This window comes from Eleginops maclovinus, chromosome 18 (genome assembly GCF_036324505.1).
Source record: "Eleginops maclovinus isolate JMC-PN-2008 ecotype Puerto Natales chromosome 18, JC_Emac_rtc_rv5, whole genome shotgun sequence".
Taxonomy (NCBI): domain Eukaryota; kingdom Metazoa; phylum Chordata; class Actinopteri; order Perciformes; family Eleginopidae; genus Eleginops; species Eleginops maclovinus.
Window position 1 is genome coordinate 12,850,165 of NC_086366.1, and position 17,404 is coordinate 12,867,568.

At 40.7% G+C, this 17,404-nt stretch overlaps 1 protein-coding gene across 2 annotated transcripts in view; it reads right to left on the bottom strand.

The window, feature by feature from the left end:
* rsrc1 (arginine/serine-rich coiled-coil 1) overlaps nucleotides 1–17,404 on the bottom strand; it is a 111,204-nt gene that overhangs the window by 43,037 nt on the left and 50,763 nt on the right. For both annotated transcript variants that reach the window (XM_063906290.1, XM_063906291.1), the window contains exon 6: nucleotides 12,437–12,488. In XM_063906290.1, coding sequence (XP_063762360.1) covers nucleotides 12,437–12,488 — 52 coding nt within the window. The remainder of the gene's footprint in view (nucleotides 1–12,436; nucleotides 12,489–17,404) is intronic.

The following is a 17,404-nucleotide window of genomic DNA, read 5'->3' on the forward strand; positions in this document are numbered from 1 at the left end:
ACGCAAAGTAACTTAAACAACATTAAACACAGATTTTAAACTATAGCTTCACATAATTTGTTGACATTTTTTTATCAAATATCAAGTTCTACTGGATTGACCTGGAATATATATTTTGCAAAAACCTTAATTTAAAAAAATATTATTGCCTAGGTTAGCCAGTTAGATACCACTAATAGCGACTTGTTGACTTTCGCCTAAAACCCGCATTATCCTTGTATCCATGTTTCAAAACTCTCAGATTGGAGAAAGACTTGGAAAAACTGCAGGACTGGGAGAAAGAAGCATGTAAAAGGTGCGTGTGTGTGTGTGTGTGCAAATTAACAGGGTAACAGCGCAATCTGTATGAAATTAGGACTCTATTAGTAGTTTGAAGAACTCGTGACTTCCATCTGTGCCTGGAACCTGAGATTGGAGACGACAGGTGTCTAAATGTTTATCAGCCGCGCTGCGTTTATTCCTGGGTCTCTGAGTTAGGAGGAAAAATGACCCACACTAATCTAATTCAAACTAACATTCACTTTGAAAGGTTGCTGGTGTGGCAGGAACAAAACACATGCTGTTCAAACCCATTGGACTCAGTTCAGCATGTGCCTTGGCATGTACGAGTTAACTCTTCCGTCCCATGAGAATACACACAAATGTAAGCATGTTCAATGCCATACTGCACACATGCTAATGCATCAATCTTACCTAACAAGGTCGTAAAATGCAACACACACTTAAGTAATCAGGGTGGTAAAAGTATCTTGACACTAAATGAATATATTATAAGTAATAATAAGTAATAAGTCGGCCTGTAATAGTTTTTTCCAGTCAAAGGCCTCGGGCCTCAATTGACACTCAATTGTATATATAGACAAAATAGTAAAGAAGTGGGTTACTGATTCAGTTTGAGTTTTAATATTGTGACATTGCAGTTAGTATGAACATTTTAGCCAAGTTGATGACTTATATAATCAATGTTTATTGAATCTAAAACAACTACCCTTTATAGTATAGATTAGATGTTGTATCAAAGAACCCCCTTGATGAATCACCCTCACATGAAAGGTGTATGATGGCTGAAGGCCTGGAACTTAATATGGCTTCACATGCCGTTGTGATTTATCAGTTCTTCAGTTTTGAGAGATTGTTTTAGTTTTATAAAGTTATTCTCTATCCTGAGCTGTTTTTTTTTATTCATAAAACTTTTTCATTAGATATTTAAACTAGGTAAAGTCAAAAGATGCAGTGCAAAGAACATAGGCTTAAGACATTGGCTTTGCTCTGTATGTGTGAGCATGTCTCTTGTCCGTCTCTTGAACTCATATAAATGTACCGAGACAATTTTCCTAAATCCTAAGCCCAATGGTTAAATGTTTTCATAGATTTATTCTGTCTTCGTCAAGTTTCTGTCTTGTTGTATTTTATGTGTAACTGTGAAGAACCACCTGAAAGGCGTTATAGGAATAAAGTTTACATTCCTACTTAAAAATCTTTTTACCAAAATGGAGTTGAAAGAGCACACTGTACAACAAATGTCCTCTTACAAAATAATGCTATCATACAGTACAACAAACACACGCTTGCATCTGTAAATCTTGTCATTTCTCAATACACATGAAGCCTATCTTCTCTAATCTCATCTAACCCCGTAATAAAGGATTTTTGCAGCTCACCAACCATCCTAGTAAGTGATGCAGTTTGGCTGCAAAATTAACTGGTCACTAGTGCTCAGACATTGTTAAATGTTCAAAAATGGCAGTATGAATAGTTTGAAATAAAAACTAAACTAAATCAACTTAAGTTCAGATGTAAAAATAAAAGTAACAAAGCCAGACTGTAATCAGTTTCTCTCTAAAAAGTATACACTTTAAAACAAATTATTCTACTAGCCTTTAAGTAGACTGCAATGAAAGCATTTAAGAGGAGAGGTGAATATATGTAGTGACTGCAGAACAGTTAATGTTGGAGTGAAGCTTGGCATGATTAAACTGGTCTCGAGTCCGGACTTTAAACATTAATGCCAAGCTGTGATTTCCTTATTTCTCACCATCTAAAATTATTTTACCAGTATCTGCTGTAAAAATATCAGCCTGCGCCATAAAAATCTACCAGTTACCGTTATCATAATCTTCATCTGCGCTACCACGCTTTTAACCCCTCCCTTTACCTAACCTGTAAATCAGCCCCATCCCCTGACCCACCTTCCCATTTCCACCCCCCCGGGGGAAGCAATCGCTCACCGTTGAGATAGTTTACACAGATTTGTTGCCAATTTGTTGCTTTCCAGTGGAAAAAGTAAATGTAATAATGAGGGGGGAGAAATTCATTAAACATGTGTATGAAATACTTTTCAAGTGCGAGAGGAAGATTCATTGGGATGTTCATACGGTGCATAATCATTCCTCCATGTGCTCAGCCTGCAATGGCATAAAACATTTAATCTGGGAAGAACACTTTCTGTCTCTGTCTCTCTCTTTTTGGACCCTCTTCCTCTCAAAACACCCACCTCACCTCCCACCCTTTCCTCCCCCTTGGTATCTTCTTCTCTCCCCCTCTCTCTGTGACTGCCAGAAACCACAATCATAAAATTATTAAAATGCTGTTTGGCTGCCATTAATCAGTGGTGGTGATAAATCCTTGTGTGGGAAGTGACAGAGCATTAGTCACATACCTCTTGGCCTCAACAGACAGAGAATAATGAGCCACGAGCCGGACCGGGTCAATCATAAACTCATCAAATGCGTCATTTAATTTCTTCATTTAGACAAACACAATTTGTTTATGGGAAAGATATCAGGTGTTGTGGAATGAGAAACGGCGCTGAAACGCTGGTACATTAATCAGGGCTTGATTACACGCGACTCTGCGGTTGTTTATCCTAATTTCATTCATTTCCATCAACAAAGCAAACACAGACGAACACAGCCATTAGTGATGGTTGGGGATGGCACAATTACAGCCTCGTATTAAATAAAGTGATGATGAATGGTCCAATACAAACTAAAACAAAGGGGTTTTTATTACTTCAATTCCATCCCAGCCCTTGCCTTGCTGTGTGTCTGTGAAGCCTCGCTGGTGTGAAAGGAGAGAAGAAGAAGAAGACGTTTCAACTTTACTACTAGAGGAAGCAAGGCTGATGAGAGAAAAATAAAAATAAAATCTCAGAAGTATTGCCTCCTTTGAAATGGCCGTTTTTTATATATATAATAGAAAAAGGCAGCCTTGTACATAAAAACTTTGGTTTCAGTTACATTTCTAATTGAAATCAGTGGGTGAGCTTGTTATAAAAAGCTGCTAAACCCTGAGAGCGTAACGCATAAAAACACAAATATACAGCAAAGTCTGATTTTTTTTGATCATGTAAAGCCTCAAGAAGCTTACCAGTGTGTTTGCAGCTTGTTGATGTAGTTCAGCAGCCAGGCTAAAGAACTGCACGCCGGGGTATCAGCCTTTTTTCTTCTCGCTGCTGACTTTTAGCCTAAACAACATCCAACATCGCCTCAAATAGAGCTGTAAAATTAACGATGTCTAATCACATAATGTCCCGTAGTTCCTTCTTATAGTGTCACATGCAGTGCGTCCAGGGAACCTTAAAGACACAGCTTGGATTGTTTAAAGGTACTTATCCATTATCAGTTTTTTAAAACAAATAGAAGATGACTGTACAAAACACCCGTCGTTTGGAGAAACAGACAAGAGTTAGGGAATGGAAACAAATCAGTATGCTGCTGTGGAAAGGAGCAGCTTCAAAACTCATTTAAGCCTTCTTAAAGAAAGGTCAATCTATAAGATTATTTTGAATGCTTCAACTTGCCATCACACAGTGCTTTCTGCACATTATGCTAGAAGAAACACTTTAAATATGATTTAAAAGGACGCCTTATTAACAGCTCTAGCTACTTTGCTGTTTTAAGAATGCAGTAAATGGTGCTCATTTAATGCAAACATCCCTATTTATTCATAACTTACAAATAAATAGCAATTCATCTCTTACACAAGGACACTATCATGCTGTTAGGAGGAGCTGGGAATCAAACCGCCATCCTTGCAGGTTCCTGAGCTACTGACCCCTTCCTGCACTAATAAATTAAGCGACATCCATTTTTTCAAGTGAAGCACCGCAAGCAATCACATGTGTCGTGGCCACATCATTCATCCTGTTTGTCTGATTATCCATCTGCCATTGCCTCTGAGTCAATCATGCATGGATGTAGCCCAACAGCTGAGCTGAACATTAAGGTGTCATGAGGCAACATGTGGGGGTGTTGAGCTTTGTTCAAAAACGGGTTAAAACTGATTGCTAAGACTTTATCGGACAAAGTGTTGAATATAATGAGAAAGCAAAACAGAAAAAAAATATATTGGTGATAAAAAGGTAAACAGAATGCGTCAGTCTCAAAGACTAGGAGATCATTCATATGTAGACTAAGTGTTTAAACAAGCCTTGGAGTTGTTGCCGTTGCCCTTTAAAGTAATACAACCATCAGTTGAATCACCTAAAGAGCCAGTGTACTAAGGCCAAGGTTGATGCAGCAACCCATCCTCATCCATCTATAACAGGAACCCCACACATCCATCTATCCATTTTCTATACCTGATTATTTCTAGTCAGGGTCGCGGGGGGCGGGGTCTTGCCCCAGCCTCCACTTGGTAAAAGGCAGGGAAATAGGTTGCCAATACACTGCAGCACATAAAACACATTAACACCTACAAGCAAATTCATCTCATCTGAAAGAAAATCCCACATTGGTGATCTCCACTAAGCAAATTTATAATGGCTGGTGTCCTATAACAAGGGGTTAGTGGTTGCTTTATATTTGAAATTACATCGCTGTGCTGAAATCCATTTTCACTATAAGTTTAAAAGGTGTTTTCCTGTTGAGGGTAAAAAACACAACATTGAAATACTTTAGTTTAACGTTGTAGCAATATAATAAAAACATGAAATATTCCAATATTTAGCAGGAAGACAGTGCTACAGAAGCTCTGGAAGTCCTTCTAAATACTGTTGAAAATTCACTGATTTTAATCATGATTAACAACCATGAGCACGATATTGGCAAAATGCAATTACATTTTTGGCATTCTTGTACAGCCTTGGCCTAAACATGAAGAATAATGTGTCAGAGGGTAGAAATAATTACAAATCATGAAGACAGGAATGCACAGGTTTACACTTTGCTGCAATCCATTAATGTTTATTCCAGGGCCAATCAGACAGCTACATCCATTAAACCACCGCTGAAACATTTACAAACACACAAACTTAAGCTTCGTCCGATTTTTCCCTGCATTTCCCTGGCAAAGGCACCAAAGCAACAACATGTTTCGACCTTCCACATGGAGAGAATTAATAATGCTGTTGTTAGCAGTTTACACTCTCTTAACTCTCTGCCTCTCATCTCTCTCACTCTGCATTCTTTGCATTCAGCCTCCCTCTCCCCACCCCTCCCTCTCCAGCACTGAGCGCCTGCCAGCGGTCCAAGGTAATTAAATTACTTAGCAAAGTTTACTTAACAGTAAATGGTTAGCAAAATTTAAGGTGATTGCAAATTTGCTTTCATTCCACTTCAATGGCTGGCCTGTTTAAGGCTCGTCTGCAAATAATTAGCACATACATTTGCATCAAAATCGTTTATACCATATGTTGCAAAATTATGGAAAGCAGCAAATTAAAAATATTCCTTTTCTATTATGGAAATGTCTACATGTTGAGAGGAGAGAGAGGGGAAAGGAGGAGGGAAATATATCACCATGTGTCTCCAAACATCCAAAACAAGGAGGAGAGAAAGAGGAGGGAGGAGGAAGGAGGGTGCTTAAATGATTCCGTTTGGATTGAACATACTCATAACAGTCTTTTTCAAGAGCTCACCAGATGCTGTTTGAAATCTGCCCACAGAAGAAAAACAAAGCCTTCCCAATCTCTCACTCTCTTCCTCACACAAACAGAATCAGAGAATTCCCTCTAAGTGGCTCTCTTTAGTACAGTATATATTGTTCACTAATGGCAGCTACACACTATGGGGCTTTCAAAGTTGTCTGCTTGCTGTGCTTATCACATTACCCCACAGTCTGTCTGTATATGTATATATATAAAAAAAGCAGATGCTGTTTGCACATTACACTGAATGAATGTGGAACGTTCCTACACGCAAACGAATGCAAACTGACTGGGTCACGTTCCTACATTTACTAAAGGGAGAGTTGGAGGTAAAAGATCATTTGGAAATAAACACACTTAGTAGCATGCGCATGGAACTTAATTTCAAACTATTTTCCTCGATTATTTGGATCAAAACACATCAAGGAGCATTTCTCATAGCCATGTTTGATGATGATCACTGATAATTCCCTCACCCCTTATCTCGGACTCTCATTGGCCCAAGTTTGTCTGTAATTGGAGATAAAAAAAAACATTTAACATTATCGGATTTGGAACAATGTGCGATATTAAAACCTGTTCGAAATTCCTCTCAGATTGCAAATATCAGGACTAGAATCTTGAAGTGTAAACCTACTATAATACAAGGCAATGCTTTCCGTATCACCTAAGAGTATTAGTCGATTATCAAAACAGCTGACCATTAATTTTCTGTTGACCTGCTTATCAGTTAATCAACAAATTGCTTCAGCTCTAATTGATTCCCTTATTTTAATAACGGCCTTAACGAACACTTTTTGTCATCAGTAATTAATCAAATCGGTCGAAGTTGACATAATACTCTTCTTGTGAGGGGTATCACCAGCTTACTATAGCAAAGAGAAAACCAGGGCGCAGCAGGGCCTGTGTTTATTATACCCATAAAACAAACCAAAAATCAATTGTACATAAAACTCTGATCCATGCAGTCCTGAGGTCGATCACTCCGCCCCGCCCATTGACAGACACCTTTGAACTGGAAGGCTTATTTCTAACTGAAATTAAAAAGAAATACATGTGTAGGTGCGGAGGACAACAGAGGTCCAAATCAAACACATCCTTTCTTTAGAATCAAATGCACATTTTAAAGCGTAAACAGACTCCTTTCGAGAGGATCAGAGCAACAGCTCCAGGCACAGAGCTCCTACTATGAGGTATGGCTCTCTAACTGAGCTCAACTTACCCTTCCATCCATCCATCCACCCCTTTCCTCTGGAGGTCAGCTCGTCTGCCACCGGTGTCAATCTGCTCCTAAGTGAGCAGCAGGGGCTGTTTGATAAAAGCTTATTCAGGTATTTGGGCTCTGTGTAAGTAACTGGAGGCCTCTCTCTCTCCCTCTCTCTTGCTCTTTCTCTGAGACATAATTACGACTGTTGACTGGAACAGTGAGGTAATGGCACATAAATCCAGCTGATCAATGGTTACGGAGACTAAATTACAGGACATCCCTGCACCATTATCCTCCCAATGGATAACAGGAGACACATTCCTGCACAGATGCAAAGGGGATTTCTGTTACTGTTGTGCAATTGTTTGGTTTATTTGAATATGGTGGAAGCTGGGCTGGTAAATGTCTGGCTTTATGCTTGGTGATGAATGTATCAAACTAAATCTCTCCGATGCAGCTAACCTGAAAGCATCTCTGCTAATTTAGTAAGATGAAGCTTTAAACTGCTGTTTAAAAACTGCTGCAGGGCAAAAAATAGCCAATATCCTTTATGGACCAGGCTGCTTTAATCATTGAACTATGCGAGTCATGAAAAGCTGATTCCTTCGCAACCCTTCTTTTTTTTCTGCTATTTGTGATCTTTGACTAAACCTTCGTTGAATCAGTAATTCCAAATTCAGCAATAGTTTTATTGAAAGAAAACGCAGTATGAAGAAACCCTTTAACCTCACAACAAAATAACCACATTCTTTCTAAAGCTGTCATCAAGTCGTGTACCATGTTTTGGCTCAAAAACACCTTTTTTTATTACAGCAAAACACTCATTTTCAGTTGAAACTGCTCAGAGTCAAGTGACGTTTTGCTTTTGTTATAATAACACCTTTAGTCAAGGGAACATGTGGTTAGAAGTTATTACTCGGTAATTCCCTCGTCTCTTACAGAGAAATCCCCTTTTAAAATTAGGATCTCCACTGACTGGCGTTTCTGACATCACGTTAGTCTTGTCACACAAAAAGTGCTGCTGCGACCGGAGTGACGGTGATATGATGAAGATGGATAATGGGTGATAACTGTTATTAACTGCACAACAAATCCTGGGCTGCATACCAGCGATTACTGCTAAATCTTAGGGAGATAATGATCAAAGTACAGAATTGGCAGAGAGAAAATTGGAAGAATGAGGAAGGTGGTAAACAAGTTTATAGAGGAAATAAATATGCAGACTTTGCCAAGGAAATAAAGAAGGAGACTTAGGCGCTGTTTAGAGCTGGGCTGGGTCTCAGTCTCCCCATCCCAGTCACCTCTTATCCTGGCACAACAAAGGGCGGCAGCCTCCTAAATGTGGCGCATTAGCCCTTTAGTTCCAGAGGGGGTAAGGTGACACCCTCCATGTATGTGGTCTGTTCAGCACACATCTGTCAGGGCCTAAGGGGGTGGGCTGGGGTGGTGGGAGGGATACTGGAAGCACAAGGAAGACTGAGGAAAGGAGCGGAGATCTCGAGAGAAAGGGTATGTATGTGTGTGTGTGTGTGTGTGTGTGTGTGTGTGTGTGTGTGTGTGTGTGTGTGTGTGTGTGTGTGTGTGTGTGTGTGTGTGTGTGTGTGTGTGTGTGTGTGTGTGTGTGTGTGTGTGTGTGTTTCTTCAGGACCCCTGCTGCGTCATAGCAGCCTAATACCTCGTATTTACTGTGGAAGAATTAGTCCTATCGCATGATGCTGCTAAGCTTGGCTGCCCCCCCCGACTCTTTAGGTCTGATACTTGATCAGAGAGCAGATATAAACACACAAACACAAACAAAAAAGTGAGACATACTCCAACAAACGTGCTTATTACATTAGGTGTTGCTAATACTGTGCAAATGTCAGTCATCAGAACATCCTGTCCCTTATTTCTTTGGTTACCTTCATTTTAATCAAAAAAATTCACACTTTTTTTTTTTCAGAAATTGGCTGGTATTGATTTTGAATTTTATAATTATTTATTTTCTTTAACTTCAGGATTTTCATCAGCATCTGTTTATCTTTGAAATTGTTTAATGTAATTAAAATTCTCAGGAAATATAATCCAATATACTCCTTCAACATCACAAGGCCTTATTTTGGACTCTATTTTAGACTTCTAGCAGAAAAGATTGTACCCGCCAGGAACTGCAGTAGTCACTGTTGGTATTTAAATTGTTTAGCTTTCAGTTATTAACCAAATAATAAATTGCTCAAAATCATAAATGAGAAAACTTCTCCCCACTAACTTCAGCCAGGTGTCAAACTTGGACAAACCAATAGGGGAAGTTAACTCAGAAGAGTGAAACTCCTGCCAAGTTCAAGCTACTGATGAGATCTTAAGGATTGTTTGTTTTGCTGCTGTCAAAGGTTCAAATGGGGAGAAGACGGAGGTTTTGATGACCCCTGGCCCTCAGGTCCTTAGTGGGTGTTCTGCAAACACTCCCTATTGACGTATGGATAAGAAAGGCCCGCTGCCGCACACAGTGCTTATGCTCATTTGGGTGGAAATGGACACCGCTTTGAAAGGAGCTAAGAACCTGGCAAGTGGCAGAAAATAAAGAGTATAATGCATATGTAAGGGTATCATGGCTGCTGTGGGTGCGAGTGTGTGTGTGTGTGTGTGTGTGTACGCATTAGTATATACATGAATGAAAGTAGTCGTAGGCCACCCTATGTATATTTATGGTGTATGTAGAGAGCAGATACTGATAAATCGTACATACTGAGGGTGCCAGTTAGCACATTTCTTCTTATTGCTATGAAGTAAACTTTATATATACATCTATATATATACTGTCAAACTTTATCCACTTGAACTTCCTTGACCTGTGCAGGAGGTTTTACGAAACGTAATGTAATGTTTCCCTGCAGGTTGGCCAATGCAGGCAGTGATACATAGGGTAACGACCATCTTTGAATATCAACTATTTCAGAATTAATTACCATTATTCATTCATTTTGATTTAAAATCCATGTATCTCATGATTGTTTATATGCACAATATGACAATGATGTGACCTGTTTTATTCACAAGCTATAAGAATGATTAAAGTTACAAGTAATGACATGCAAATGATCTTATTATTGATGAATTAGCAAGTGCATTTCTTGGAAATATGGTGTGTAGTGTGTGTTTCTGTGAGTGTGTGTAAGTGTGTAATATGTAGGCCATGCAGGAAGTGACCCATAAACATATCCATCCAGCTCTTTCATTGGGGGCCAGTGTTGCCCTCCTCCTCTCACCTCCTCATCCCACTCCACACACACACAAACACACACATGCACACACACTCTCTCTCTCAAAGCCCCTAGTGAGCGCTAAGCAGGCCAGCGGGCCAGCCGAGGGGGCTCATTACAGGTCCACAGAGCCCCCCAACACAAAGGCCTGAGCCGCTTTAGCCATGGGATGATCTGCTCTCTACTGACTAGAGAGAGTCCATAGATGGACAAAAGGAGGGAGGGAGGGAGGGGATGGGAGAGAAAGAGGTGGAGGAGAGCAGAGAAGAGGAGAGGAGAGCCACGGGCTTTAAGGATGTCAGGAGTCCCCGAGAGAGAAAGCCTGGCGGGCGCTCAGAGAGGAACGGAGGGAAGGAGGAGGAGGAGGAGGAGGAGGCTTAAGCTCCACGGCTACGTCAGGACATTAACATTCACACAACCTCCCAACATCTGCTGCTTCCTTCTCACCCTCCATCCCTCCCCATTTCCATCCCTATCTCCCTCTGTCCACTAACAACACTGGAACAAAGGCAGAAAACGGAGAGTGATGAGAAAAAGAAAATTAAGAGAAGGCAAAGTGATGCAAGATGAATTTGTGAAATTTGGCCTCTCAGCCGCCAAAGGGGTTAGAGGACTTGAGAAAAAAAAATCTCAGTAATATTTCCTGTCACACGAACATGATTCAAATTAGTGACGCAATTAATGTTTTATAACAAAACAGAGGAGAGGAAAAAAACAACTGAAATAAAATGACAAATCAGGCCAAGTTACAAAAATAAACAGCTTTATCTTTCTAAATCTGTTGTCAATTTGTTTCGTACTGTAGATCGTTATGAGCGATATGATCACTGGCACCCCAAGGGCTGGAACGGGCCAAACTGGGGTTTCTGGTGAAGACAATCTTTGAGTAAGCTATAAACCTGTTCTTTTGGAAGCCTCCAGGAAAGAGAGGAAAACCAGAGACATGAGAGTGCATTAAACCCTCTCCTAGTCCCGTGTCTGGCCCTGGGCCTGTGTCTGCACCAGTCTGGCCCAGTGCACTCAAAGCCACATGCTCAATTTTATGATGCTCCTCCACCATTAGTGCAACATTAGCCTTGAGGTGGCAGGGCAGGGAGTGTGCGATTGAACAAGAGAGAACATAAGTGAGCGAGGGAAAACAGAAGTTAAATGATCACCCACTCCACAAACTCTGTGGAGTCCATTCGAAGTGTGATGAAGTAAGATTTGCTTCACAAAGTTCAAAATCAGTGAAATCTCAGAGAGGGATTGCAGCGTTGTTCTGTGGCCCAGAGTAAGGCTGAACAAGTCTTAAGTGAGGTAAGTGTGTGGCTGCTGGGTGCTTTATAGATGATGTATAGTTGCTTGGTTCTTTCATATATTTCCTGTGGTGAAATTAGAGCCCTGTTCACAAGTGCTGGGCCAGTGTGTGTGTGTGTGTGTGTGTATATGACTGTAAACATGAAGACATCTTTCTCCACAGTCAATCTCTGCCTGTCACATCTGGCTCGCAACCCTACCCTTCGAATACACACTGGAATATATACACCGTGTGCATGGTGACATGTATGACTTATGTACTGGGAGGAGTGTTTGAAATTAAGCTGCAGTGAATGCGGGCCCAGAAGCACTCAGAGCGGAGAGCAGGAGAGTGTGTATGCATTTGTCTGTGTGTGTGAGATGGTGGGGTGTGTCTATACGAGAGACTGTGGCTACAGCTCAGGAAAGTAACATCTGCTCTTAAATATAGCAAAACATATTTTTTATTCCCCTGATAAAAAATATGTACATCTTTACACTCACACATTTATTTTTAATGTGGCTTAACAATAAGGTTGTTCTTTTTCAAACAGAAACGTAAGTATGTTTATAAATGACGACGGATGTAGTTGAGCAAATTGATATGTGATATTAGTGTGACATCCATGGAGCCACACCACTACCATGGCTGATTGACAGACGAGTGATTCAGCACAGTGAGGTGGACCTCAGAGCGGGGCTGCTTTAAGAAGTATTTCACACACTGCCTTTAGGTAAGCAACTCTGAATGTGTGAGTGACCAAAACTGGTAGAACAACCGGTCCAAACGACACTGTAATCACAATGCCTGATCCAGTGAATAGAATTTGAAAATCCACATACCTGCAGCCTGTAGGACCATGTGCATTCGGACTTTAGCTTGTTCAGATGGAGTCTGTAGAAGAAAAACAGACATATAACAACAAAAGGAAATTAGTCAACAATAATAATGTGATATTGAGTTTCTCGTTCTTCCTAGAAAACTACAGAATGGACTCTTACTTGTTACTTGAGGGCACTTTAAGCAACTTTAAAACAAATCATATATAGGATCTACCAGGTTCTGAGAGATGCAAAAATGATTTGATCCAAAGAAAAAAAAATCACCGACTTTGTTTAGAATTGATAAAAGTTTAATGTAATTTTTTCTGTAAAAATGATAGAAAATGCTGGGGGTGTTTTCAGGCTCCGAAATAATCAAATATAGAGGTTTTATACCATTTTTCAAACTTTTTAGCATACCAATAATTGATTAAATAGTAAGCAGTTTAATCAATAGTTAAAGTAATTTTCTGTTGCAGCCCTAATCTTTACTAAACCTCCCTGCTGCCTGGGATACCACGTAGCCCAGTGTATACTGTAACTGCAACCCTCACACTGACACAACTTTGTCTATGTAATATTGCTCAGAATCTGTTGTGTCCCTGAGGCTAAAATATATTTTACCCATGATCATCTTTAACAGCAACCATCAGAGAAAATGTTCCCCTTAAACTGTCCTCACAGAGCACCGAGGGACAACTTCACCAATCTACCAGTCTAATCATCTGTATGAAAAAAACCCTGCTGGTGAAAAACAGAAAGCAACAACATCTCTGACACACCAGGGAGAATCAATGAGGAAGAGATGAAGAGAAATTTAGAGACAAAGAGGGAGAGTGAGAGGAGAAGAGAGAAAACAAAAGCTGCTGTAACAAGTCTTTGGAGAGTTGGATAAGAGGGCACAGAGAGCACATTTTACAAAGATCACAGCCAAAGACTCAACATATTCCACATCCCATCATGTGTGTGTGTGGGTGCTCGTGTGTGTGTGCGAGTGCTCGTGTGTGTGTGTGTGTGTGTGTATCAGAAACGCTTAGCGGGCATGTACTGGGGGGAGGGCCTTGTGCTTTGACAGTTGTATTGGGAGGCGCAGCCCTTTTTCCTGACATGCCCTCAAAAGGGTCTTGCTGTAATTCCAATATCACTGCTATTAGATTTGAGGGTCTTAATTGTCAAGGAAGAATGATGGCTACGACAGGGCACGGAGCTGTAAAAGGCGAGCGCGCAGCAGATTGCGCTCGAATGTTTTTTCCGGAGTTGCCGTGGCACAGCGGCCCTCGTTACCATGCAGCGGTTGGGAGTGTGTGTAGGATTAGAGAGAAATTAAATGCTAATGGGGATGGGATCTGAATTCGCTGCCTGGGAGCATCATTTAGACGACAGGGCCGGGGCGTCGCTGACAGGCAGCGCTTCCTTTCTCCCTCCTCCTCCTCCTCCTCCTCCACAGACAACCCTGCTTTTCCTCCCACCATTCCCTCTCCTATAGCTTCCCCACCCCACCCACAGCAAAAAAAAATCTGATTTATCAGACTGTAAACTTGTCACTTTGTAAAAACGTCACTACTCTGTGGCAGCCAGGGAAATATAATGACCCCCTTTAATGTAGCGATGTCAGGGTGCTGTATCCTAGATGGAAGGCACATCAAGGCACTGCAGACAGACTGACAAACACTTAATGCAACATGGATGTGTGTGTGCGTGTGTGTGCGTGTCCTGTAGCAGGTGAAAAAGAGCATCACGCTCACACTGACTGGCGCTGCTCGACAGCTGAAATTACTAATCACTATTTTGCCGAAGAACAAGCAGAACACTTGAGGCCTTCACCCACTCACAGACGAACACACACACTTTCTATTACCCCTCAGGTGATGAGGGCAAAATTCTGTCATTTTCTGGCACCTTCTTTACAGCAAAATAAAGGATTACATGCCACAAAATAAAAATCTGGGAAGGATGGTTACATGGTACAAGGCTTATCTTTCCGGACAATGAGAGCGACACAGGAATCAGTCTTGGAGCAACCAGTCACGTAAAGCAACAACACATCACATCGTAACTAACCTGATCACTGTGTGCCGTGCAATCATCTTAGTTACAGTTTATTACGACGCCCCCTCAGTAATTACATTAGCATTTGTTTACATTGGCCTTAAGGCAAGTGTAAGACAATGTATCCTCACAGAGACACACACACAGTCCTCCCAGCTGTGGGTAATTCAACACTAAAGGACACAAGAGAGAAAACTGCTGCTGTGTTGTCTGTCACTGCGGAAACTTTTGAGCAACTTACTGTTTCAGTTTCCCTGTAAATTGAAAAACACCTTCTTTTTTTTTACCACCTTGATTTGCAAGTGGTCACAGATGTGGAGCATGCCTAACCGTTTTAGCTGAGAGTATCACAGAAGTTATCTGCCAAGCATGTGACTCCTGCCTGAAGAACTAAAGTAAGGTTGAAGCAGGATAATTATTATAAAATGATCAAGTATTGTAAAGGATTCTGAGGAGTCAACTAACCTCCCAACATAATGGAACAGAACCCACACTGAATTACACACACATGCACACACTGCATGTTTTTTCATTCCGGCAAACTCTGAATTTTTCTTTCTAATTCACACATGCATGCCCGCTTCCTCTGTGTGTAATTCATTAGTAAACAATAAAAAGGCGTTAATTGTGCTCCCCAGAGGCAGATCTGTGTTCCCCCCACAGGGAAAAAGGCACCCGCTGCATCTGAAGTGGCTTCGCCCCTCAATTAGAACTGCGCCTTTCCAACTCACACAAACAAACATGAGACACAGAGGAACAGGACTGTGTGTGTATATGTGTTTGTGTGTGTGTGTGTGTGTGTGTGTGTGTGTGTGTGTGTGTGTGTGTGTGTGTGTGTGTGTGTGTGTGTGTGTGTGTGTGTGTGTGTGTGTGTGTGTGTGTGTGTGTGTGTGTGTGTGTGTGTGTGTGTGTGTGTGTGGTTAAATAAGCAGCGGCATCTTAAAAGGGGTTTTAGATTATCACACTGTGAGGAGAGGGGAAACAGGCAGAGGGGAAGAAAAGACAAGACAGGCAGCTGACAAAGTTGCTTTTGTTTTCTTTAGAGCTCAGTGTATATATAGTAGACAAAAAGAGTTAAGTGTGTGAAGAACAGGGATGTGAGACAGAAATGAAAAGATGACGGAGAGGAACAATACAGACAAAGAGAGAATGAATAAGAGACAGAATCAAACATAGCAAGGAGGTTCTAGAAAGCAGAAATGTAGAAACTTTTTTCTTACGTCACATTTATAAAATAATTTACTGAACTTATACCGTGTAACTCCGTTAACCTCAAGACAGAGCTAAGTTCTCTACAATGCCTGTCCATTTACTGTCTTGTTCAGGGTTTGACATGCTGACAATGAAGATGTTCAAATCCTGCATTTCATTCCTTCCTCACCTGACCAATCGCTGCAAGCCTCTAATAAGCACTTTGGTTAGAGCATACCTACACCATGTTTGCTGCAATGTTATTACTGTTAAGTATATTATCTAGCAATGAGTATTTCAGTGTAATGGTCCCATGCTTTGAGACTGTATGTCTCTTGTGACGTGTGAAATTTAGTCATGTATTATTATCAACAACATAAGTAGGCAATGCATTTTCCTCCCTCTCTTTCGAGGTGTTAATGAACGCCTTTTCATAAACATCCTCCTTCTTTAAGAAGCTATCATAAAAGTATCTGCTATCATTGGGATATTATTGCCGTCACTGACACACACACCCGCTAAACTCTGCCTGACTCTTGCCCTGAATGTGACAGGACGTCCTGTATGCTCATGGTAGGCCTCCGACTTGTTCCCTTACCTCACCAGAGCGACGACAGACACACTGAGACACGCTTAGCTTAGCCTAAGTGCCCAGCGCCTGTCCCATTAGTAAAAAATAAACACGTCCCATTAGAAAAATAAATAACACTCCCTCGGCTTGGTAAAAACAATGCCACACGGTGTATAATGAGGCAGTGCCACCGCATGCAGGAAATTTCATCTATTTGTAGTCATGCTCTGGTCCGAGCCACTATTATTTTTATCTTTGGGCCTGAGGGCGACCAGACAAAGCAAAGTTTGGGTCAGCAGATGAATAAATGCCCGTTAGAGGCAGAACAAAGGTTAGAAAGGCAAAATATGGACATATTTTGGTCAGATGGTCAGACTACTTTCTCAGCAAATGATTAACACCCATCAGTGAATCAAAACAATAAGAACTTCTTCATGACTGAGCAAAACGAGAGTCAAGGCATAAAACTTTTTCAAACATTCTGAGGTGAGATATGAACACAAACTGAGGCAGCAAGGTGGAAACCAAGGGGAGAGGGCGGGACAATAAAACAATGAAGCGTTTGACAGATACTGTAGGTCAGAGCGGAGCACCGTTGGTCGCTCTCATAATTACTTAGGCTCAAGGCTCACAGACACAGTAAACACTCATCTGTCAGGCAGCACAGAGGAGCAGCTCCAGCTTTTAAAAAATCATTTTAAAATAGAACATTTTTAAAGATCCTTTACTTTTTTTAATACAAAATATAATATAATAAAATAGACAAGACATATTTAGCAACATATCACTAAAAATTCTAAGTTAAAAAGACAACATAATTTAAATGATTGCTGAGATAAGCCATATTACATGCAATCTCTTAAAATAATTCAAACAAATTCCAGATGGACAGATTAGTGACTGCCAATTTCTCCATCCTTCTGTTAATGCATAGTTACCATCCTTTACACAAATCATCCCTGCTGGAAACATTGTTACATAAATTATTTTTAAAAACAGTATTCAAAATAATGTTTAACAAAACTAAATGTTCAAGGTCAAATGATAAATTGTAAACATGGTGACCAGTTATAACATATACAAAAAATCCAGTAAAAGGCAGCAACAGTCTGGATTCAAAGTGTTTTTCATCCTCTCTTTCCTGCTTCCTTTATCTAAAAAGGTAAAGAATCTGAATG